The 19,459-nt window shown below is 55.3% G+C and overlaps 1 protein-coding gene across 1 annotated transcript in view; it reads left to right on the top strand.

Annotated features, from left to right (window-relative positions):
* KCNK3 (potassium two pore domain channel subfamily K member 3) overlaps window positions 1–11,030 on the top strand; it is a 35,410-nt gene extending 24,380 nt beyond the window's left edge. The window contains exon 2 of the mRNA XM_044262537.1: window positions 10,102–11,030. Coding sequence (XP_044118472.1) covers window positions 10,102–11,030 — 929 coding nt within the window. The remainder of the gene's footprint in view (window positions 1–10,101) is intronic.
* The last annotated feature ends 8,429 nt before the right edge of the window (window positions 11,031–19,459 follow it).

Genomic DNA, 19,459 nt, shown 5'->3' with positions numbered 1-19,459 from the left:
TTGGAACACAGCCACACCCATTCATTTATATATTGTCTTTGGCTGCTGCCTCGATATCATGGCAAAGCTAAATCGTTGCAAGAGGCCATATGGATGGACTAGGAAATCTAAAGTATTTACTATCTATAAATATTTACAGAAAAAGTTTGCCAACTCCTGTCCTACAGCAAGGTAGTGGCAAGAGCCGGGATGGGAACCAGGCCTCTGACTCCTGGTTGGGTGCTCTTTAATTCTGGGCACGCTTGCCCCTCGAGGCCCATGCTGTCCCCCTGTCTCGCTGCCTGCAGGCTGAGATTTCAGGCACCCAGGCTCTGGACAGGCTCAACTCCAGGACACATGGTATGGCCAACAGGGAACACCTGGGCTGGCTACAGTTACTCCCATGACACAGAAGGGTTTCTTGTTGGAAGCAGTTCAGCCCCTTTGGGGGGGAGTCCGACAAGGAGATGCCAGCATGGGCCTGCTTCTCCTCCATAGGCAAAACAGAAAGAGCCAGAGAGTGTGAAGTGTAGGACTCGCGCCAGCCAGATGCCCAAGTTAGAGACACAGCCTTTCAAGAAGCACACAGAGGAGGACTGGCGTGTCCAGCCATCTGTTGAGATGGCCACGTCCACTGTAAATTGTACCGTAGAATTACTTTCTCTGTGCCAGATTGTCCCTGGTGGATTCGTTTAATTAAAACCCCACCAGATCCAATCTGTTAGAAGTTCTGGGTTCACACATGTCCTGGCCAATTGGTCGGAAGGATGCAGACAGGCCACAGGCCTGGGCCACGGCCACCTGGTACAGCAACCGGCCTATGATAGAGCCCAGAAGCCCCAGGTCAGCGCACTTGCCCTTCCGAGGACAAGCGGGGTTGCTGTCCTGCTGTGTGACCCTGCCCCTTGAGGGCCTCAGGCTCTCTTCCTCCTCCCTGTCTCCACGACCTTCACCTCTCCGGCTTACTGGCCTTACTGGCGATGCCTCCCTTCCTGAACTGACTAATTCAACAGGGAGTCATTAAAGGCCAGAAATGCCAGCCACATCCCAAGCACTCTGTGGGGTGTGGAGAAAAGGGTAGTAACAAAAGAGACAAAAATCCCTGCCCTCAAGGAGCTCCCAGTTGAAGCCCACAAAGGCAAGAACATCCCACACACTATGTATCTACTCTTTCCTCCCTCCCCTCCCCTCCCCTCTCCCCTCCTTAACGCAGTTGAGGCCTGAGCATTTAACAATGGGACAGACGCTTCTTTGGCATGTCTCTCCCCTACCCAGGAGCTCTCAATAGCTCCTCACCATCAAGTTAGGATTTGAACTCTAGCACCTACTGTCCAAAGCCCCTCACAGCTTAGCCCTTGCTCTCCTTACCTACCTACACTGCTCAAGTGAACTTGAGAAATTCACAAGAACAAGAAATTCAGGGGTTTAGCAAAATTCATTACTCTCTACTCATAAAAGTGATAGATTTTTGTAGAAAATATACAATATATAAGCACAAATTAAAATGAATCACGATCCCATGATTCAAAGATAAACTCTCTGAGCCTTTTAGTATGTTTCTCTCCCTCCGTGTGTGTAGATGCAATTGCTACATTTATCTGTTTAGCAGGGCATTCTGTTATATGTACAGTGTTGGATCCTGCCATTCTTCCTGAACATTCTATGGTGGTTTTCTGTGTAATTACAACACTCAGTGTTGGATCCTGCCATTCTTCCTGAACATTCTATGGTGGTTTTCTGTGTAATTACAACACTCCTGAAGAGTATATTTAGTGGCTGTACAATATTCCGCCACATAAATATACCTTAATATGTTTAGCCAAACCTTATTGGTGAACATTCGGACTGTTTATAATCTGTCACAATGACAATGCTGCTATAAACATCCTTGTTCAGAAATCTTTGTTCTCATCTCTGGTTCTTTTCCCAGCCGAGATTCCTCGAAGTGGCACTGCAGGGTCACGGGGCAGACACATTGCTAAGGTTCTTGATGCGTATCATCTCAGGAAGCTGTCTACCCTGAGAGTCTATACCACCCAACCCCACCCCACCCCGCTTTGTGCAAATGCCCACTAGCCTGAGATGGGTGTATTTTCTCCGCTCCTACTGTGTCACGTGTCTTCTCACATTGTGTCTTTGCTTCAGCAACTCCCCTCTGTCAGAACCCTGCATTTCCCATCCCTCTTTCAGAGCTCAGGGCAAAGGCCACCTCCTCCAGAAAGCCCCTCCGGATAGCCCCACCCAAGTTCTCCACCTCTAGCCCTCCTTCAGCCCCTGTCTTAAATTCTTCCTAAGAGAATTCCCACTGAGGCCATGCATTTGAACAATGTGTGTGATGCTAATAGCCTCTTCTCTGGACAGGACTTTGACGTTACCAAGGTACTTCCACTGAGATGTTTCATCTGATTCACTTCACATATAAAGCGTTTTGATGTCAAGGATCAGGGTTTGATCACCTGGGTCTGCTTACCCTGACCCCCTAGCCCACATCAGATCTAGGCCAACCTCAAGCTAGCCCCTGATTTAATGGTGTTTGACAACAGCCTTCACTATTCCTTGGTCCACCAGAACAGATTTTAGGATGTTCCCCTCTGCAGTGCGGACTGACTGGGACAGAGGCCCTGGATGCCAGTCCTGGCTCTGTTAGTGATGCAATGTCCTGGTCCCTGTCCCTCTCGGGGCCTCAGTCTACTCATCCATAAAACGAGTGGGTTGAACTACGTAGTCTTGCGCCCTCCAGGGCTGATCAGCCCTGCAGGCCCCAAGCACCCAGAGCAGCTCTGGGGTGCCTCCGAGGGTCCCCATGCAAAGCCAGCCTCTGGGATAGGCCGGAGGGAGCTGGCCGGGGAGGCAGGCCTGGCTCCAGGCCAGGCTGTGTCTGCAAACACTGACCTTGGCTGCCGCAGGGATTTTCCATGACACCAGCACCCTCCCCCTTAGCTCCCCCTAATCCCACGTGGGCCTGGGGAGGGTGGGGGATGGGAGTGGTAGGGGCTATTGTACTCCGGGGGACCCTGAATCATAGCAGTGAGGTCCATGGGGATGGGGTAGAGCTAAAAGGGAGAGAGGAGAGAGCAGTGGGCCTCCACGTGCCAAACGCGGCTGGGAAAGCAGGGGCAGGGAGAGCACCTGCCAGTGGGGAATGGGGAAAAGAGCCGAAAGAGGAGCTGGGAAGATAGGAAAGAGGCCTTGGAAAGGGGGCAGGATGGAGGGAGGGAGGGTTCGGGGCTGCCAAGCTGTCCTTCCCGGGAGCGCTAGCATGGAGGGGACAAACTCCAGACCCAGTGGTGCACACTGGTCCCTCCCCCCAACCCAGCTCTGTGAGGCCCTGGTGGTTTCTCAGGCCTTACTCAGGCCTTGGCCAGGTCTAGGGCAGGGGGATTCCTTCTGGTGCCCTGAAGCTGACCTCACTTTGCAGGGGCCTGGGGCCACAGGAAGGACAGGAGGTGTGAGTCACTAAAGGCCTTCCTGCCAAGGCCACCTCCTCCGCCCCCCTGCCCGCCCCCCCCAACTGAGTGTCTAAGGGGAGGCTCCTCTCCCGAACTCTGCACCCCAGACTTCGAAACCTTCTGGGCTGAATGGCATTTTCCGGCAGCGGTTCCCACGAGGCCCTGCACTGGACGCTGAGGGGACTTGCCGAGCCCCCGGGGAGCTCAGAGCCCTGCAGACTTTCTCTTTAGACCTGAGAGCCGGGTGCTGTGGCCAGGTGGGGGGAGCAGAGTCTCCAGCACTAGGAAAGACCCCGGAGGGTTCTGGGAAAGGTGTTGTCAGAGCTGGACCATGAGGTTAGAGGAGAAGGCCTGCTTCTCCTCCCCTTCTCCCCAAAGCCTGGCAGCCTCCTCCCTCCTTCCATGGGCCTGGGCGATCCTGCCAGCTTCCTTCCGCCTCATCTCCTTTAACACACCAATTAGACTCCCCTGGAGCCTCCTGTCCCACTTCCTGGCTCCACACTGCAGCCATCTCCAGACCAAGGGGGCGGCTCCCTGTCTGCCTCAGGCCCCTGAGGAGGCAGGGTGCTCAGTGGGCCTTTCTGAGGGGACCCAAGGGCTCAGTCCTGAATGCCCTCTGCAGGCCCCACAGGAGAGCCCAGCTACCCTCTGGGGGCACCTGTGTCTTGCAGATGGTCCCCTGGAGCTGCCTGTGTCTTCCTCAACACCCCTACCCCACTTCTCTCTGGCTGCCCCACCAGGCCCAGGCAGCTCCAGGGCAGGCCCCCTCCCCGTGTCCACCTTTGCACAAGTCCGGCTTGGCCCCAAGTTCACCGTCTTTGGGTGCCTCGGGCCACAGGTCTGATCCATCTTCCCTCAGGGCAAACATTAGCCTGGCTGGTGCCCGTATTTACATTAGATAACTAGGTCTACGGGGGAACCAGGAAACGGGATGCAGCCAAGCATTGCCAAGGACTGTGTGTTTCTAATCTAGAGAAGGGGTGGGCCGGTCAGAGACGGGACATCTGAGACTGGCAAAGTCAGAGACCTAGAGACAAGACCTTAGAGATCTTGATGCTACAGACAAGCAGTTCCCAAACCGTGTTCTAGGAACACGTGTCCAGCTACATGCACTGTAAAGAAAGTGCTCAAAGGTCAAATTAGCCCATTCGCCCGACTCTGACCCACCTCGTGCCCTAGCCCGAGTGTGGCTCTGATAGAGTCGACACTTGAATCCAATGAAGACAAATCTCTTAAATTCAGCGTTCCTCCCATGTACTCGAACCCAGCAACCCCCCTCTCATCCCACAGTTAGGAGCCGTCCATGGAACTGGTGTTCCAGGAAATCAACTTTGGGAAACACGAATCAGACTGCTGGTGCCGAAAGGAACTTTAAAGACCATCTCATCTTGATGTTCCCCCAAAATATTCATACTTACAGTTAATATTCATGGATGCTAATGCCCTAAGCATCTCAGTCTGCCAACACCTCAAATGCCCACGGTAACTCTGTGAGGTCTGTGGGTCAAGGTTCCCAGCTTGCCAAGAGGAGACCAAGGCCCTACAAGATGAGCTACTCGCCCGCCCTGGGCGGTCATGTGCATCCCTAAACTGCTGAGATCCCCTGAAGAAAATAGAAATAATCTATTTTCAGTACTTCAAAAGCATAAGAGTAACTTAATTCAGTCTCTAGATTCAGTTAGCCCATGCTAATCAGAAGTTCTGATTGGCAGGGCTGCTCTTAATTCATTTTCATGGGGAAAGAAGGAATTCTTGCTTTCACAACTATCTATGCAGTGCCTGTTCTGTTCTATGCAGCAGCTACGCGGCACTGATCAACACCTCGTTCTTCATCAATTACGTCTCTCAAAATGTAGATTCACCAATGGGTGGGTTAATAGAAAGAAATCACAGAAGGGCATCCACAGCAGAGAAAATGATGGGAACCTTTTATCTTTGCCCTATCCTGCATGTCACAGAGGAGGGAGATTGAGGCCCAGGGAGGGTAAAGGACTTGCTCAAGACACAAAACTGGTTATGGCCAGGGACAGGTCAGATGCCCAGATCTCCTGCCTCCGTAGCTCTGTGCTTTTTTTCTCTGCCCAAGGCTGTGGCCAGAGCTCTAGCTTTGTAGCCGACTAGGCCAGGGGTAAGAGGTCAGGCATTCAGACTAGGGGGCACGGGAAGTCAGTGGGGAATGGCCAGCTGAACCCAGTCCAGCAAAGGCCATCACCAAGGATTCAGGCTAGCTATCTGTGCTTTGACTAGAAGGAAATTGGCCACCGAGAGAGAAAAATCCATTAAGGGGCAGGGGCTGGGCCCCTAACCCTCTGCATTTCCTCAGAAGACAGCTTTGGCCAGTTTCTGAGCTCCTTGGTGATATTAGGAGGAAAACAGAGAAACTGTGGCCCAGAGCTTCCTGCCCACCTCTCATTTTCCTGTTGCCCCAAACATCCATAATTCATATTTATGTCTGACCACATAATTAATTAATATGACTAGCCACATATCTTCCCCAGGTTAATCCTATGCCTCCGGCCAGGTTCCAGAACCATCTCTTAGCTGAGTTGCTTGCAAGTGGGTGCTGCTCGGCCCTTGTTGCATGAACAAATCAACCTTGGTCACATTAAGCCACAGGGCAGAGGACAGAGCTTTGAGTTTGGAACTGAGGACCCTTGGGTACAGTCTGGCTCTGCCATTCACTGGGTGTGTGACCTGGAGCAGCTCACTTTCCCTCTCTGGGTCTCTATGTCCTCATCTGTACAACAAAAGGAGTGGGTCATGATCACGAAGCACTTTCCTGGCTCTAAGATCCCATATGTCTGAGGATTCAGGGAGGGTGGCTGGGAGATGAGGGGAAAGGGACAGCCCAGGCCAGAGCTCTGAGAGGCAGTGGCTAGAGTCTTGTGGTTGGGCCATGAGTTCTGGCTGGTCAGTCCATCAGGTCCTGGGGGGGAGGGTTCTCAGGGACTCAGCCCCAGAACAGGGTGACACACAAGGACAGACAGAGCCCCTCGCCCAAAGCCTCGCAGAGCTGGACAGCAAGGAGAAGGTGGAGACCACCTTCGGCCCCTCTCTCGTGAACCCACGCCCAATGTGGGCAAGGCCTAGGCAGGCGGCGGGCCTGCTGGCAGGCAGACGGGCCTTGCCAAACTCCCAGTTACTTCCCAGAAGTTCCTTGGCCCCCCGGGACTGGCTTTATCCCAGCTGGCACCCCTCCCAGCTGGGCGCCCACGTCAGCAGGTCCTCACAGCTCCCTTGCCCTTTCACCCAGTGACAAGGGAACCGCTGAAGGGACGGGAGCGCGCTGACGCTGGGCCAGGTACTTGCAGACGCATCTGGTCTCCCGGGACCGCACTCCTGTTGCTGCTTGTGTCACTTCCGGCTCGGGGCAGTGCCCAAGGATGAGGCTCCGAGGGGAGGGCTCTCCTCTTGGGGCCTCAGTTTCCCGTCCTGGTCACCCTTCCTGCGTAATGGATGGGCTCTGAGGCTCCGGAATGAGTGATGAGTCAGAAAGTCTTAGAGGCCTTGGCCAACTCACAAGGCCTCTCCAGCCCTTTTCAGCTATAAAACAGAGATAGTCATAATAATGGCCTTGTGGAAGTTTTTCAGGATTAAAGTTTAAAATGCATCTGAAGGATAAGACCTTAAGCCTCAATCTGTGGTAGGGAGGGAGGGTGGGCCCGGGGTGGGGGGGGCCTCTGACCCCAAGGGTGAGGCACATCTAGCCTGGGGCCACCCTGGACGGGAGGCAGAGGAAGAGCTGTCGGGTAGAGCTCCGGCTCAATAAGAGCCTTTGGGTAAGCCAAGCTGTACTGCTTTGAACACCACCAGGGGGCAGGCAGGGGAAGGAGGTGAGTCTTCCGGCTGGGAGTTGGGGGAAACGCAGGGGCACTCAGGATGGGAGCCAGCAGAGGCAGGGAAGTCGCCGTGTGCAGACAGGCCCAGGGGAAGAAGGTGGCCTCATGTCTGCTGGGACAGGGGCGGCGCTCAGTCCAGGTCCCCTCTGCAGCCGGGGGACCTTGCAGGCAGCTGTGGTGCCCCTGGCCTGCAGACGCTGGGTTTCCCTAAAGGACAGCAGCTCCAAGAGAAGTCAGAGACTTCCTCAGAGGGCGAGGTGGTGGTGACAGAGAGAGGGGGACCTTCTCCTCTGTGTCACTGACCCCACAGAGGCAACCCTACCCCCAGACCACACTCTCAGGTGGTCTTTTCCTATGAAATCCCGTCACCACTGCTTCAACACAAACCCTGCAGTTTCTGAAATACCTGCCGCTCCAGTCTCCCCTTGCCCTCCTCCGACGGCGCTGTTCCCAGGCACCCAGGCTGGGTATAACAACAGTAGCTCAAACCACTCCCTGTCCCCCAGAGTGCAGACAAGGCAAAAGAGGTCCAGAGAGGGAAATGGATTTGCCCAAGTTCACACAGGCAGTATGTGGTCAAGCCAGGGCTGGGCCTGAGCTACCCAGTCCCTGTCGGGACCCATCCATAGTGCTGCACCCTCCCCCACACTCAGGGCAGTGCCGGCCCCAGGGGACAGGAAAGGACAGGATGAGAAGCAGCTCTGGCTCAGGGCCTACCCAGCTGTCGAGGTGAGTTGTGGTCTGGCTGCCGTGGCCGGGCTGGCGGGCACAATCTGTTCTCACCCTGCTGGGACGCAGACAGGCCAGGGATGGAGGCTCAACGGCTCAGCTCTCCAGGTCCCTGGCACAGAATGACACAGTCAACCAGCTCTGTGGCCTGGTAGGGAGCAGGGGAGCCCATTCTAAGGACATCCCACAGCCTCACACACTCCAGGCAGCTATCCCCAGATCTCCCTGAGGCTGAGGATTCAAATGGCCTTGGGCTGTTAGAGATGCCAACTTGACTGGAAGTGAGCTGCCCCTCAGCCTGGAAAAGAAAGGGAAATCTGCCACTTCATTTACTGCTAATCATCGTGAGCCATTACTGAGCATTTGATATGTACCAGACTCCAGGCTTAGTGCATTATACACATTATCTCATTTATTTCTCCCTGGGAGAAAAAAAAAAGCCCTGGGAGGCAGGTTCTACTTATTAGCCCCATTTTACACATGTGGAAACTAAGGCTCACAGAGGTTTTTAAAAAACAAAACAAAACAAAAAACAGTCCATGGCAGATTCAGGAGTTGAATTCAGATCAGACGTCAAAGCACAGGGTACCCTACCTTGCTGTCCACATATTTTGGGCATACTCCATGGGCGTGATGGGCAATGGGAGGGGAAGCTTGCGAGAAGCATGACAAGGTACAGCCGTGCCCACCCTGCCACCCCAAGCCAGTGTTTAGCTGTACATATGTAGTTGGGGGACCTAACAGACAGAGCAGGGATGGTGATAATATTGGCCCTGGGGTTCAAAGCTGAACATTCTCAGTGCCACTCAAAGCAGAGAAGATCCCTTCCAGTGAGGAATCCTGGACAGCTGCATGGAAAAAGCATTTGGTTACATTTTTTATAAGGCTTCGAGAGGAGGAAGAATTAGAAATCCTGCCAACCAGGATTATTTTATTATAATAATACTATTAATAAAAGTAATAAATATCTTAACATCCCAGTGAAAAAAGAAAGTCCAGGACCAGCAGACCTTATTTTACAAATGAGGAAACATGCTCAGAGAGGCTGAGTAATTAGCCCCAGGTCACACAGCTACTAATGACAGGGCCAGAACTTGTGCCTAGGGCTTCTGAGTTCCCATCTAGTGTCTTTCCCCTCCAGGTCTCCAGACACAACTCCTGACTTAAGGCCATTTGACGGTTGGCTCAGAGAGAGGCTTTGTTTCTGCCTGGCCCTGGGCTCAGTGAGGGCTTTGGGCAGTGTGGAGGAGACAAAGGGTTTGTTTTGTCTGGCTGGTGACAGTACCACCTGGAAGGACAGGCAAGGCCCCTGCTTTAACATGGGCAATGTCACCTCTCCATGAGGACAGACCCTACTTCAGGGCCAGGCCCAGAGGATGACCCCAGGGCTCCAGACTGGAGGCTGATGAAGACCCTGGAGAATCATTCATCCAGCTAGTAGAGAGGCAATTATCCCCTTGGACCCCCAACATGGGTCGACCAGATGCCTCATGGAGACTGGAGGACCCCCGTTGCCAGCTACCCCTCATAAGCTTTGGCTGGAAGCAGGGAAGTGATTAAAGAGCCATCCATGCCTCAGTTTCCCTCCCTCCACACTGAATCACGGGATATCCTACCTGCATCCACTACAGTCAAGGAAACTGAGGCCCTGAGAGGACAAGGGACAGGTCAAAAGCCCACAGACACTGAACTAGAACCCACGCTTCCCAAATGACCTGCCGGCACCCTTCACATTCTCCCTGCTGCCTCCCTCAGCTCTATGTGTCATCTCCTCTTCTAGATTTAGCAAAGCTAGGTCTTTGAAGCCAAACAGACTCTAGTTCAAAAGTGGGCTGCTCTACTTCCAAAGGCTGTGACCTTGGAAAAGTCACTTAACCCTACCTGTTTCCTCCTTCCTTCCTACCTATCCTACGAGTAAACCAAGAGCACACCGGGTCAAAGATGCACCCTAAGTGTGTGCTGTCTTCTCTCCTGCTGGAAGGAGAGGTCTGAATCTGCAAAGCCGGGGATGTGGAGGGCAGAGATCTCAGGGAGGGGGGCAGGCTTTCTGGAAGAGCAGTCCCGCAGCGCAGTGCTTTCTCTCCTCTTCCCCTACCCTCCCCCAGGCTATGGCCACGCGGCGCCCAGCACCGATGGCGGCAAGGTGTTCTGCATGTTCTACGCACTGCTGGGCATTCCGCTCACACTCGTCATGTTCCAGAGCCTGGGCGAGCGCATCAACACCTTCGTGAAGTACCTGCTGCACCGCGCCAAGAGGGGGCTGGGCATGCGGCGCGCCGACGTGTCCATGGCCAACATGGTGCTCATCGGCTTCTTCTCCTGCATCAGCACGCTGTGCATCGGCGCCGCCGCCTTCTCCTACTACGAGCACTGGACCTTCTTCCAGGCCTACTACTACTGCTTCATCACGCTCACCACCATCGGCTTCGGCGACTACGTGGCGCTGCAGAAGGACCAGGCGCTGCAGACGCAGCCGCAGTACGTGGCCTTCAGCTTCGTGTACATCCTCACGGGCCTCACGGTCATCGGCGCCTTCCTCAACCTCGTGGTGCTGCGCTTCATGACCATGAACGCCGAGGACGAGAAGCGCGACGCCGAGCACCGCGCGCTGCTCACGCGCAACGGGCAGGCGGGCGGGGGCGGCGGGGGCGGCGGGGGCGCGGGCGCGGGCGGCAGCGCGCACACCACGGACACCGCCTCATCCACGGCCGCGGCCGGCGGCGGCGGCGGCGGCTTCCGCAACGTGTACGCCGAGGTGCTGCACTTCCAGTCCATGTGCTCGTGCCTCTGGTACAAGAGCCGCGAGAAGCTGCAGTACTCCATCCCCATGATCATCCCGCGGGACCTCTCCACGTCCGACACGTGCGTCGAGCAGAGCCACTCCTCGCCCGGAGGGGGCGGCCGCTACAGCGACACGCCCTCACACCGCTGCCTGTGCAGCGGGGCGCAGCGCTCGGCCATCAGCTCGGTGTCCACGGGCCTGCACAGCCTGTCCACCTTCCGCGGCCTCATGAAGCGCAGGAGCTCCGTGTGAACGCCCCCGCGGGGGCCTGGAGCGCCTGGGAGTGGCGGGGGGCGGGGGGCGGGAGGAGGCCCCATGGGGTTCTCCCCCCCCTCACACCCTCCCCCCTCCCCCCGTACCCCCATCTCCAACTGTGCCTGCTCGCGCACCAGCTGGCAGGAGCCCGGGCTCTGAGGATGTCTCGGGACATCCGCGACCCGCAAATTCCAAGAAATGTGAAAGGTGGGGGGTGGGGGGTGGGGGAGGGAAGGCAGAAGCTGGGAGCCTCCCATCCCTCTGGAAATCTAAGGAGCTCCCCAGTTCTCAGAGGCCCTGCTGGTACCCAGACCACCCCCCACCGTCCTCCTCCATCCGGAGGGAACTCCGTGTTCCGTGTAAGTTTGCATCTCTATTTATACCTCTGTCCTGCCAGGTCTCCTACCTTCCCGAGGCTTCAAAGGCCAGGGTGTCTTTGTTCAGGTCACCCCCACTCAGTCCGACTCCCCATCCTCATCCCCAGCTGTGTCTCCCAACCTCCCACTACCTTTTGTGTTGTTTTGCATGGCTTTGCAGTTAATGGAGAAAGTGGAAACCCAGCAGTCCCTAGAGCTAGTCCCCAGAAGGCAGGCAGACTGAAGCAAGAACAGGCAGGCTGTAGGAGGGACAGGGAAGGGATGGGGAGGCAGAGCCCCCACCCCCAGTCTGCAGGGTGGTGGATGAGAGTTCACTGGCCTCCAACCACATCGGGCTAAGACAAGTCCAGCCTCAGACACTGCCCTTAGAATCAAACAGGACACTTCACCCTCCCTGTCCCCAGCCACTACTGACGACGACCAGCTCTTCAATCTGCAGAATGAGTTTCAGCCTTTGAACACCCTGTCCTGACTACTCATTCATTCTCACAGCGCCCTGGTTAGATCATCAGGGCAGGAGTTCTCACCCCCATTTCACAGATGACACGGACACCCAGACAGGCGACGTGACTTGCCCAGGGTGACACAGATGGCAAGAGGCCCAAGGGAACGAGAATCCAGGCTGCTTGTTCTGAGCCTCGGCTCCCTTTCCTTCGGACTCCTCTGCCGGCTGCTGAAAGCGAGGCTCCTGCCCAGCGCACCCAGGCATTGTATGAGCCCCTGGGGCTTCAACCAGAACCAGACCTCAGCATGGAGCTGGTGTCGGGGCTCAGCCTCTATGCGACCTGGCCAGAAGGCAGGCCTTCTGAATGGGCCCCTGAGGCTGGATAGGTGCCCTCAGTTCCTGGACTGCCTGCTTACAGACCAAGAAGCAGGCCTGAGGCTCATGGAAGAAAGGCCAGGAGCCAGGCCTGTGGGAGTTGGGGAATGGGGCAGAATGAGCTAGAAATGTTAGGCGCATCCTACTGGGACATCATCCCTGGCTGCGCAGCTGGTATTGGTGCCTGTGTCCCAGGTAGTGGAGATAAATTAAGGCTGCAGCAAGGACCGCCCCTTCCAGGTAGGGAGTTTGGACCTGGTGGGCCTACTGCCTACCCTGCCTACATCCAGAAACCTCGGGCGCAGATCTGCAGAGGGAGGTGAGGCCCTAGACGCCACTGTTGGGTCCATAGCTGGAGCTGGCCCCATGTCTCCGGGCAGCCTCAAGGGGTGGGCAGGGGCGCCTCTTCCCATTCAAGACTGCCCCCCCGCCCCGTGTTGTGTCCGTGTCAGCCCTCCACCACGGCTGAGCAAGATCAGCCCAGGTATTCGGGGAAGCTGGAGTGGGGGACCCACAGGGCACTTGGCCTTAGCCAAACCCCTGCCATGGGCTCCAGCCTTTGGGAACCCCGAGAGAGGAGCAGTCTAGACTGTGTGTGAGTCCTGTCTCTGTGTGGAGTTGCTGGCTGGCTGCCCAAGTGCCAAGGAGAAGAAGGCCCGGAACCCGGGGTGCCCTCTGTGTCTCTGTGTGGGGGTGCGGGGCAGTGTTGGCTGCCTCTGTCCTGTGTGTGACCCTGCCCTCGAGGGGTCCTGTCCCGTCAGTCCCGAGGGAGCCACAACCAAAGTCGCAGGGAGATGGTGAGGAAGGAGGCCCAGGGTCCTCCGCAGAGCACGGCAGACTGCTCGGTCTCCAGCTGGGTGTTTCCCAGGGAGCTGGAAGGCCAGCGTTGCTTCCCCCCTCATGCCCTCCCACTGCAGGCAGCCTCTCTGCTTCCCCAATGCCTTATGCCTGGGCACACTGCCACAGAATATGCAATACGTGTGGGTGAAGGCCCCCACGCCCACACCCCACCCCGGGCAGCCCCTGGACCCCAAAGGCTACGGCTGCCACAGCCTCCCTTCCGCCCCTCCTGCCTATCTGTCTTCACACTGAGAATGGCGTCTAATAAATGCTGTCCATGGAGACCGGGCTCAGGCTCAGCTGCCTCTGTATCATGTACCCTTGGCACTGCCAGGGAGCGACCATGTACCCCGCTGAGGTCTACAGACACACCTAGCTGACGCGCCTCAGGCTGACCAAAGCCTTTGCTTCAGGGGCCTTAGGAAGAAACCTGGGGGAACCCTGCCGTCCCTTTTGTAATTTCCTCCAAGATCCAGATTTTCTCAGTTTCATCCTGGAACGCCTCTGAGAGCAAGATAAGACCTTTGAAGACAGATCACCTGGTCCAGTCGTCCCCTTGTACGTGAGTACACAGAAGCCCAGAGAGGGCAAGTCACTTGCCGTGAGTCACACAGAAATGACTGGCAGGCCCAGTATTAGAACCAGACTGAGAATTCCAAATCCAGTGCTCCCACTCCTCATGCAGCCTGCAGAGTCCGGCTGGACGCACCCCAGCTGACAGGGACCGCTTCCCGTCTGCCAGAGTGGAGATTCTCTTCTCTACCAGGGGGCACTTCCTGGATTAGGGGTCTGATTGACACAAAAATGTCTTTTCAAAGGAAGACACATCACAAGCACCTGTCTTCGGGGTATATTTCTTTCTGGGTGTGGAGGGATAACTCAGTTGGGGTTGGGCTCCAGATCCCAGAACAGATCCGGGGAGAAGAAGCGCCCTCCCAGCTGGTGCCAGAAGCTTCCAGATGTCACTGTGGACGGCCCACAGTAACACCTTGTCCACCACAACCCCATTTCTATCTATCTGCATGACTTTCTGCCTACCTATCTTTTGTGAAATAATATTTAATCCCTACTATAGCCAATGCCGCATTCTAGTACTTTCTATTCTAGTTCGTGTTATAAAATGCTGATCACAACCCACTAAACTGATTTCTCTGTCCACTAATGGTTTGCTCCCTACAGGTCAAAATGCTCCAGGGAAATAAAGGGGGAGGGGTAGGTAGGGGCAACTTCTCCAAGTTCCCACATCTACTCACTTGGATTACCTGACATATACAGGGAGAAACCTATTTATTGGGGGTTCGGAGTTCAAAGAAAGAGGTGATGGCACCCGCACTCCTCTCTGGTCTTCATGGGACACTGTTCCTCACACCTGCTGGTGGGCTCCTGGCTGGCCCACAGCTCTGAGCGTGGTTGTGGCAGAACTGGACGTTAGTCCCTGTTGGGTCCCCCACACCTAAGACTACCCCATCCATAGCCAGGGCTTCCTGCCCATGGCCCAGCTGTCTCCGTCTTTCTCAGCAAAGCTAAATGCAGCAATAGAAATGATGTCATTTCTGAGGTCGGCAGGGACCAGCACAAGGTTGCTTCTACTTTCTTAAGTAGCTCTTACGGGACATAAATATGCTGACAACCTGCCCTCCTTTCTTCCTCACCAGGGGCAAAATAATCAGAACTTGAAGGAATCCCCAAGGGGCTACATTCACCCCAGTCTTCCAAGGTGATCGGAATGATGGAGGTGATGACCCTCCCCCCAGCACCCCGCCCTTAGCTCCTACAGACTCAGAACTGTCTGGAGAACTACCGTGGTCTCTTTATCCCCATGGGATGCCATCCCCAACCTCCTCACTTCCGCCCAGCATCGGAGGCATCCTGCACTAAAAAATATATATACAGCAAAACAAAAATAGAAAACCAGCACCGCAGAGTGGATGTGGGGTATAAATATACCAAGATCCCCGCTGATGTGGTTAATCTGTGTAAGCTTCAGATAGACACGGAATCTTCCTGTGAGCCCACAGAGAAAGGCGTGCGATGACAGCTCCTCCCCAAATGGGCCCCAAATGTGGTATGCTTTGTGCGAAGAGTTCCATGGGCATACAAATCTGGGGATATGCAGCACGTGTCACTTACGCATGGAGCTTCCTGAGCAATCTTAGCTTAGTAAAGGTTAGGAAAACCCCGCAGCAAACACAACTGTTTACCTGTACTTAACTTAGCCTTCCCCAAGTTAGTTCATAGTACCAGACCCCTCTGCATGCTGTCTCCGCACAGCCTGGGTTCACAGAGCACGCTTTGGGACATGCCAATCGAGTGAAATCTGTCTCATCGAGAGGCTTGTCCTTCCCACTCAGTAAATTCTAAAAGGAGTTTTGCTTCTAAGTCCTTCTGTAACTGAGGACCATGATCTTTGCAAAATACATATGTTATTCACAATCATGTGTCCACTCAAACCAAGGCTCAGAGCAGCTCACTTGCCAGGATCAAGCCGAGGATCGGTGGCAGAGCTGGGATCTGAGCCCAGAACCAATGGCCCCCAAGCTCTCACCCACCTCACTCTGTCCTTTCACAGAGCTGTTCAGGACGTGTCATTTCTAATTCAGAACCTTGGTGAGAGGGGATACTATGAAGCTAAAAATGTCACCCTCCAAAGATGGCGGATGCCAATGGAGCTAAGAAATCCTGCCTCACCTGAGGCCCTCCCACCTCCCACTGAAGACCATCTAGATCTTTCTACAGGCTCAGCACGAGCCCCCGCCAAGCCCCCAACATCCCTACTACTTAACTCAGGAAGCCAACACCAGGGGAAAACTTCTGTAGGAAAATCGCCCATGTTGGCCATGCCAGCCTCCCCACCCAGGGCGCCTGTGGCCATCTCCACTGAGGAGCATCAAGTAGGGGCCCCCTCTGACTCCCAGAGCTAGGTCCTGGTTGGAAGGCTGAGAAACCGTTTCCCAGGGGGGTAGGGGGGCAGAAGGAGCTGTCTACAGAGGACGCTGTCCCCTCCTCTTGGTGATGGTGATGCTGAAACACAGCCTTGGGCACCGCCACCACCTTTGGAAAACTGCAAAGACACACACACACACCAAGACACACACACACACACACACACACACACAGACACCAAGATCCTTGGCCCAGCTCCTCTTTTTCAGAGGAAGTGATTTTGGCTCACAGAGTGGAAGTGAGATGCTCAAGGTCGAGAAGCAAGATAACGATGCAGCCGGGATTAGTAACCAGAGAGACTCACTTTCCACTCCCCTACACACACACACACACACACACACACAATACACACACGACTAGGGCCCCAGATGAAAGTCGCTAATCTCTGAGGTTGAACCATTTGGATGCTGGAAATTTCCCACTTGCACCAGAAGATTCCTGCCCCCCAGTCTCCCAGTGGCAGGGGAGGAGCTTTGTGTGTGGTGTCACCCCCTTAGGCCAGGGGCTGTGATGGAATTGACCTCAGTGATCTTCTCTGGCCGTGAACCCCCAAGAACCCACTCGATGGCATTTTCCATCAACAAAGCTCTCTCACTATGGTCTCTCATCTGACCTTTGGAAAACCCTGTGATTTAGGTGAGGGCTAATGTTCCCATTTTACAGCTGTCAGAACTGAAGCTCAGAAGGAGGTCCTGAAAACTGGGACCATTTCATGGTGACCTCTGCATCTGAGCGCCACACCAGCCGCTGGGGCATCTCCTTGGCCGCAGACATGTGGGGCCGGGGCTGGTGCTCTGTCCCAGCGGCTTGTCCCACACAGCTTGCCATGCTGTTCCCATGGTTCAGGGAGCCCCTAGGTGGACATGGCTCACAGAACCCACTAGCAGAAGAGACAAAGGGTCATGAACAGTTTCCCCACTTCACCCTGAGTCCTGGGCAAACTCTGCCCAGAGCTCTAGACTTGAGACCAAAAGAAGCCAAATGTCCAGCCAACAACTCCAGCCCTTCAGCCGGAAGGGCAAAGGTTCTAGGAGGAAAGGTGATGCTTTCAACACTTGCCAAATTCGCAAAACAGGACTCTTCCACAGCTCTTGTTCCCTAAAGAGGGAGCATGGGACCAGGTCATCCCCAGGTACAGAATGTTCTGGTCTGACTACCAGATCAGAGGGGCAGGAAGAAGGCTCACATCCTGGGGCTGGTTTTGGAGCCATCAGCGGGGTTGAAGAGGCACTACTACCCTTCCAGAGTGCACAGGTCTGACTCAGGAGACCACACTTGTGCTTTGTCCTTGCTTTTGTAGTAAAAACTCTCTTTCTGCCTCATCCTGGGCAGAACAAGGACACTTTTGGCTAGCGGGGACACTGTGCAGCTGGTGTCCTTACCAGGTTCTCTCCCAGTGCCCCCAGAGCTCCAGCCTTTGGAGGGAGGAGGTCCCCTCCCAGCTTCCTCTTTCACACCTAGAGCTCTCGGAGAGCTGTAAAAATTCAAAGCTGGCCCTTCCTCCTTCCAGTGTCTACTTGAATCACCGGACACTCACACATCCTGACCATGCCAGGTGGCGAGAGTGCAGACAGCTCCCAGGGAGCCCTGCCCCCGCTCCCCAGTCTTATTTGCCCTTGTTCAAACAGGCAGAGAGTAGAGCAGCAAGTTCGTTTCTGAAGTAGACACCCAACCTGGGAAGCAGATGCCATCTCCCCGTATTGTGTAATTTGTAGGAGGGATTCCCGGGAGCCCACTGCGCCCCCTGGCCAGGTTGGGGGAGGGGACACATCATTCTTCCCCCAAGCTGACAGCTCACAGCTCAAGGGATCCTTCCTCCTCTCTCTGCTCTCCTGCTTATTGATCCAAACCAGGGAGGCCTGAGGATCTCTCTTTGTCCTTGACCGGGCATTTTGGTAGCAAATTCCAGGTAAGACAAAGAGTCTGCCTGTGATGCGCCTCGGGAACCAGGCGTCTCTCGCATGAAGCGGAGCGGTTCATCTTTTTAATGTCAGTGCCCGGTTTCACCGACTTAGCACTACGAGATCTTATCTGGTTTCAGGCTTTTGATGGCGTTCCAGGTGTGGAAGCCGGGTTCCACTATTAAATCTATACCCACTCTCTCCCAGCTCCATGTGACCCACAGATTTGATAATCCAGCCTCCGGTGCCATCATTCAAGCCTTTGATGACTATATCAAAGAGGACAAGACAAAAGAGAGGACCCTTAATTCAGGGTGACGTTTATTAAGGCATCTTCTTGGTGAACGGTTACTGGCTCCAGCCACTTACTCCTTCCTTTTATCTGTGCTCTCAAGTTGTTTAATCAAAGCACGGTGACGGGTGGCTGGGCTCCTGTCACATGAGCGCAGTCCTTGAGTCCCCGGATGTCACTGACCTGGGCTGGGGATTTGAACTTGCTGAAAACAGCAGGTGCTCCTCACCGGGCTCCGCCTTCCCCACACTGCCTCCTTTGGGCTTCTTCCTTCTGCTCCACTCGGCAAAGTGCACCCCAGCCCCAGCTCCTGAACGGAGCTCAGGCCTTCCTGCCCGCTTCCCAGCTCACACTCAGCCTCTCTCAGACAGCGGGAATGACCCTGAAGGGGCGGGCGGCCGTCCCTAGAGCCATCGGACTGTCCTGAGAAAGTTGAGATCTGCCACAGGAAACTGGCAGATTTTCCAGGGCCCTAGGTCAGTTGGGGCAGAGGTGAGTGGAGCAAAGAAGGTTTATTAAGCATGTGTCTGGAGCTGGGCTAGGTGTGTGACCAGAGCCGCGTCAGGGAAAGGAAGCACAACCGTGTCCCGGGTGAGGAGAGGAGGCGAGGGCCATCCCATCACTTGTCTAAGGTCACTCAACCAAACAGTAAGTTGCAGGACCAGCGTTTGACCCCAAGACTGTGTGTCTCTGCCTTCCCCACCCACCCACCACACCCCCCTGGCTAGCTATGCCGCTTTGTTGGGTCACCCTCCCACTGTTCCCCTCCTAGAGGAACCGGGCCCCCAGTTGCTACTTCGGCAGCCTCTAGGGGGGGCATGGTAAGCGGATCACCGCTTCCAGGACCGCTGGGAGGGAACAGCAGGGTGCAGGGAATCCACTCCGTTGTTCCCAAGACCTGAGCGATCTGGGATTAATCTTCCAGATTTGGCAGCATGCACGAAACACGAATCTGCCGCCACCTCCCCCCTCCAGCCCGTCCCGGCGAACAGATGGGCAGACCCCTCCCTGGGGTCTAAGTAGGGCACTGCTGAGGCTGCTGGGAGCAGGGAGGGAGGCCAGGGAGCTGAGGAGAGAGAACAGGGACAGACCCAGCTTCACCCTACCCTGTCCGTCCTCTCCCCGGGAGCAGGTAGAAGGGGGTGGGGAGAGTAACCTGAAACTTTGTCCCTCTGACTAATGAAACAGGGGGTCTCTCAGGACCCAGCAGCCTGGGGGTAAATGGAAAGTCCCCCAAATCCAGGAAACACCAA

The sequence above is a fragment of the Neovison vison genome, chromosome 8 (assembly GCF_020171115.1).
Source record: "Neovison vison isolate M4711 chromosome 8, ASM_NN_V1, whole genome shotgun sequence".
In the NCBI taxonomy this organism is placed as follows: domain Eukaryota; kingdom Metazoa; phylum Chordata; class Mammalia; order Carnivora; family Mustelidae; genus Neogale; species Neogale vison.
This window is presented reverse-complemented; position numbering and strand designations above follow the sequence as displayed.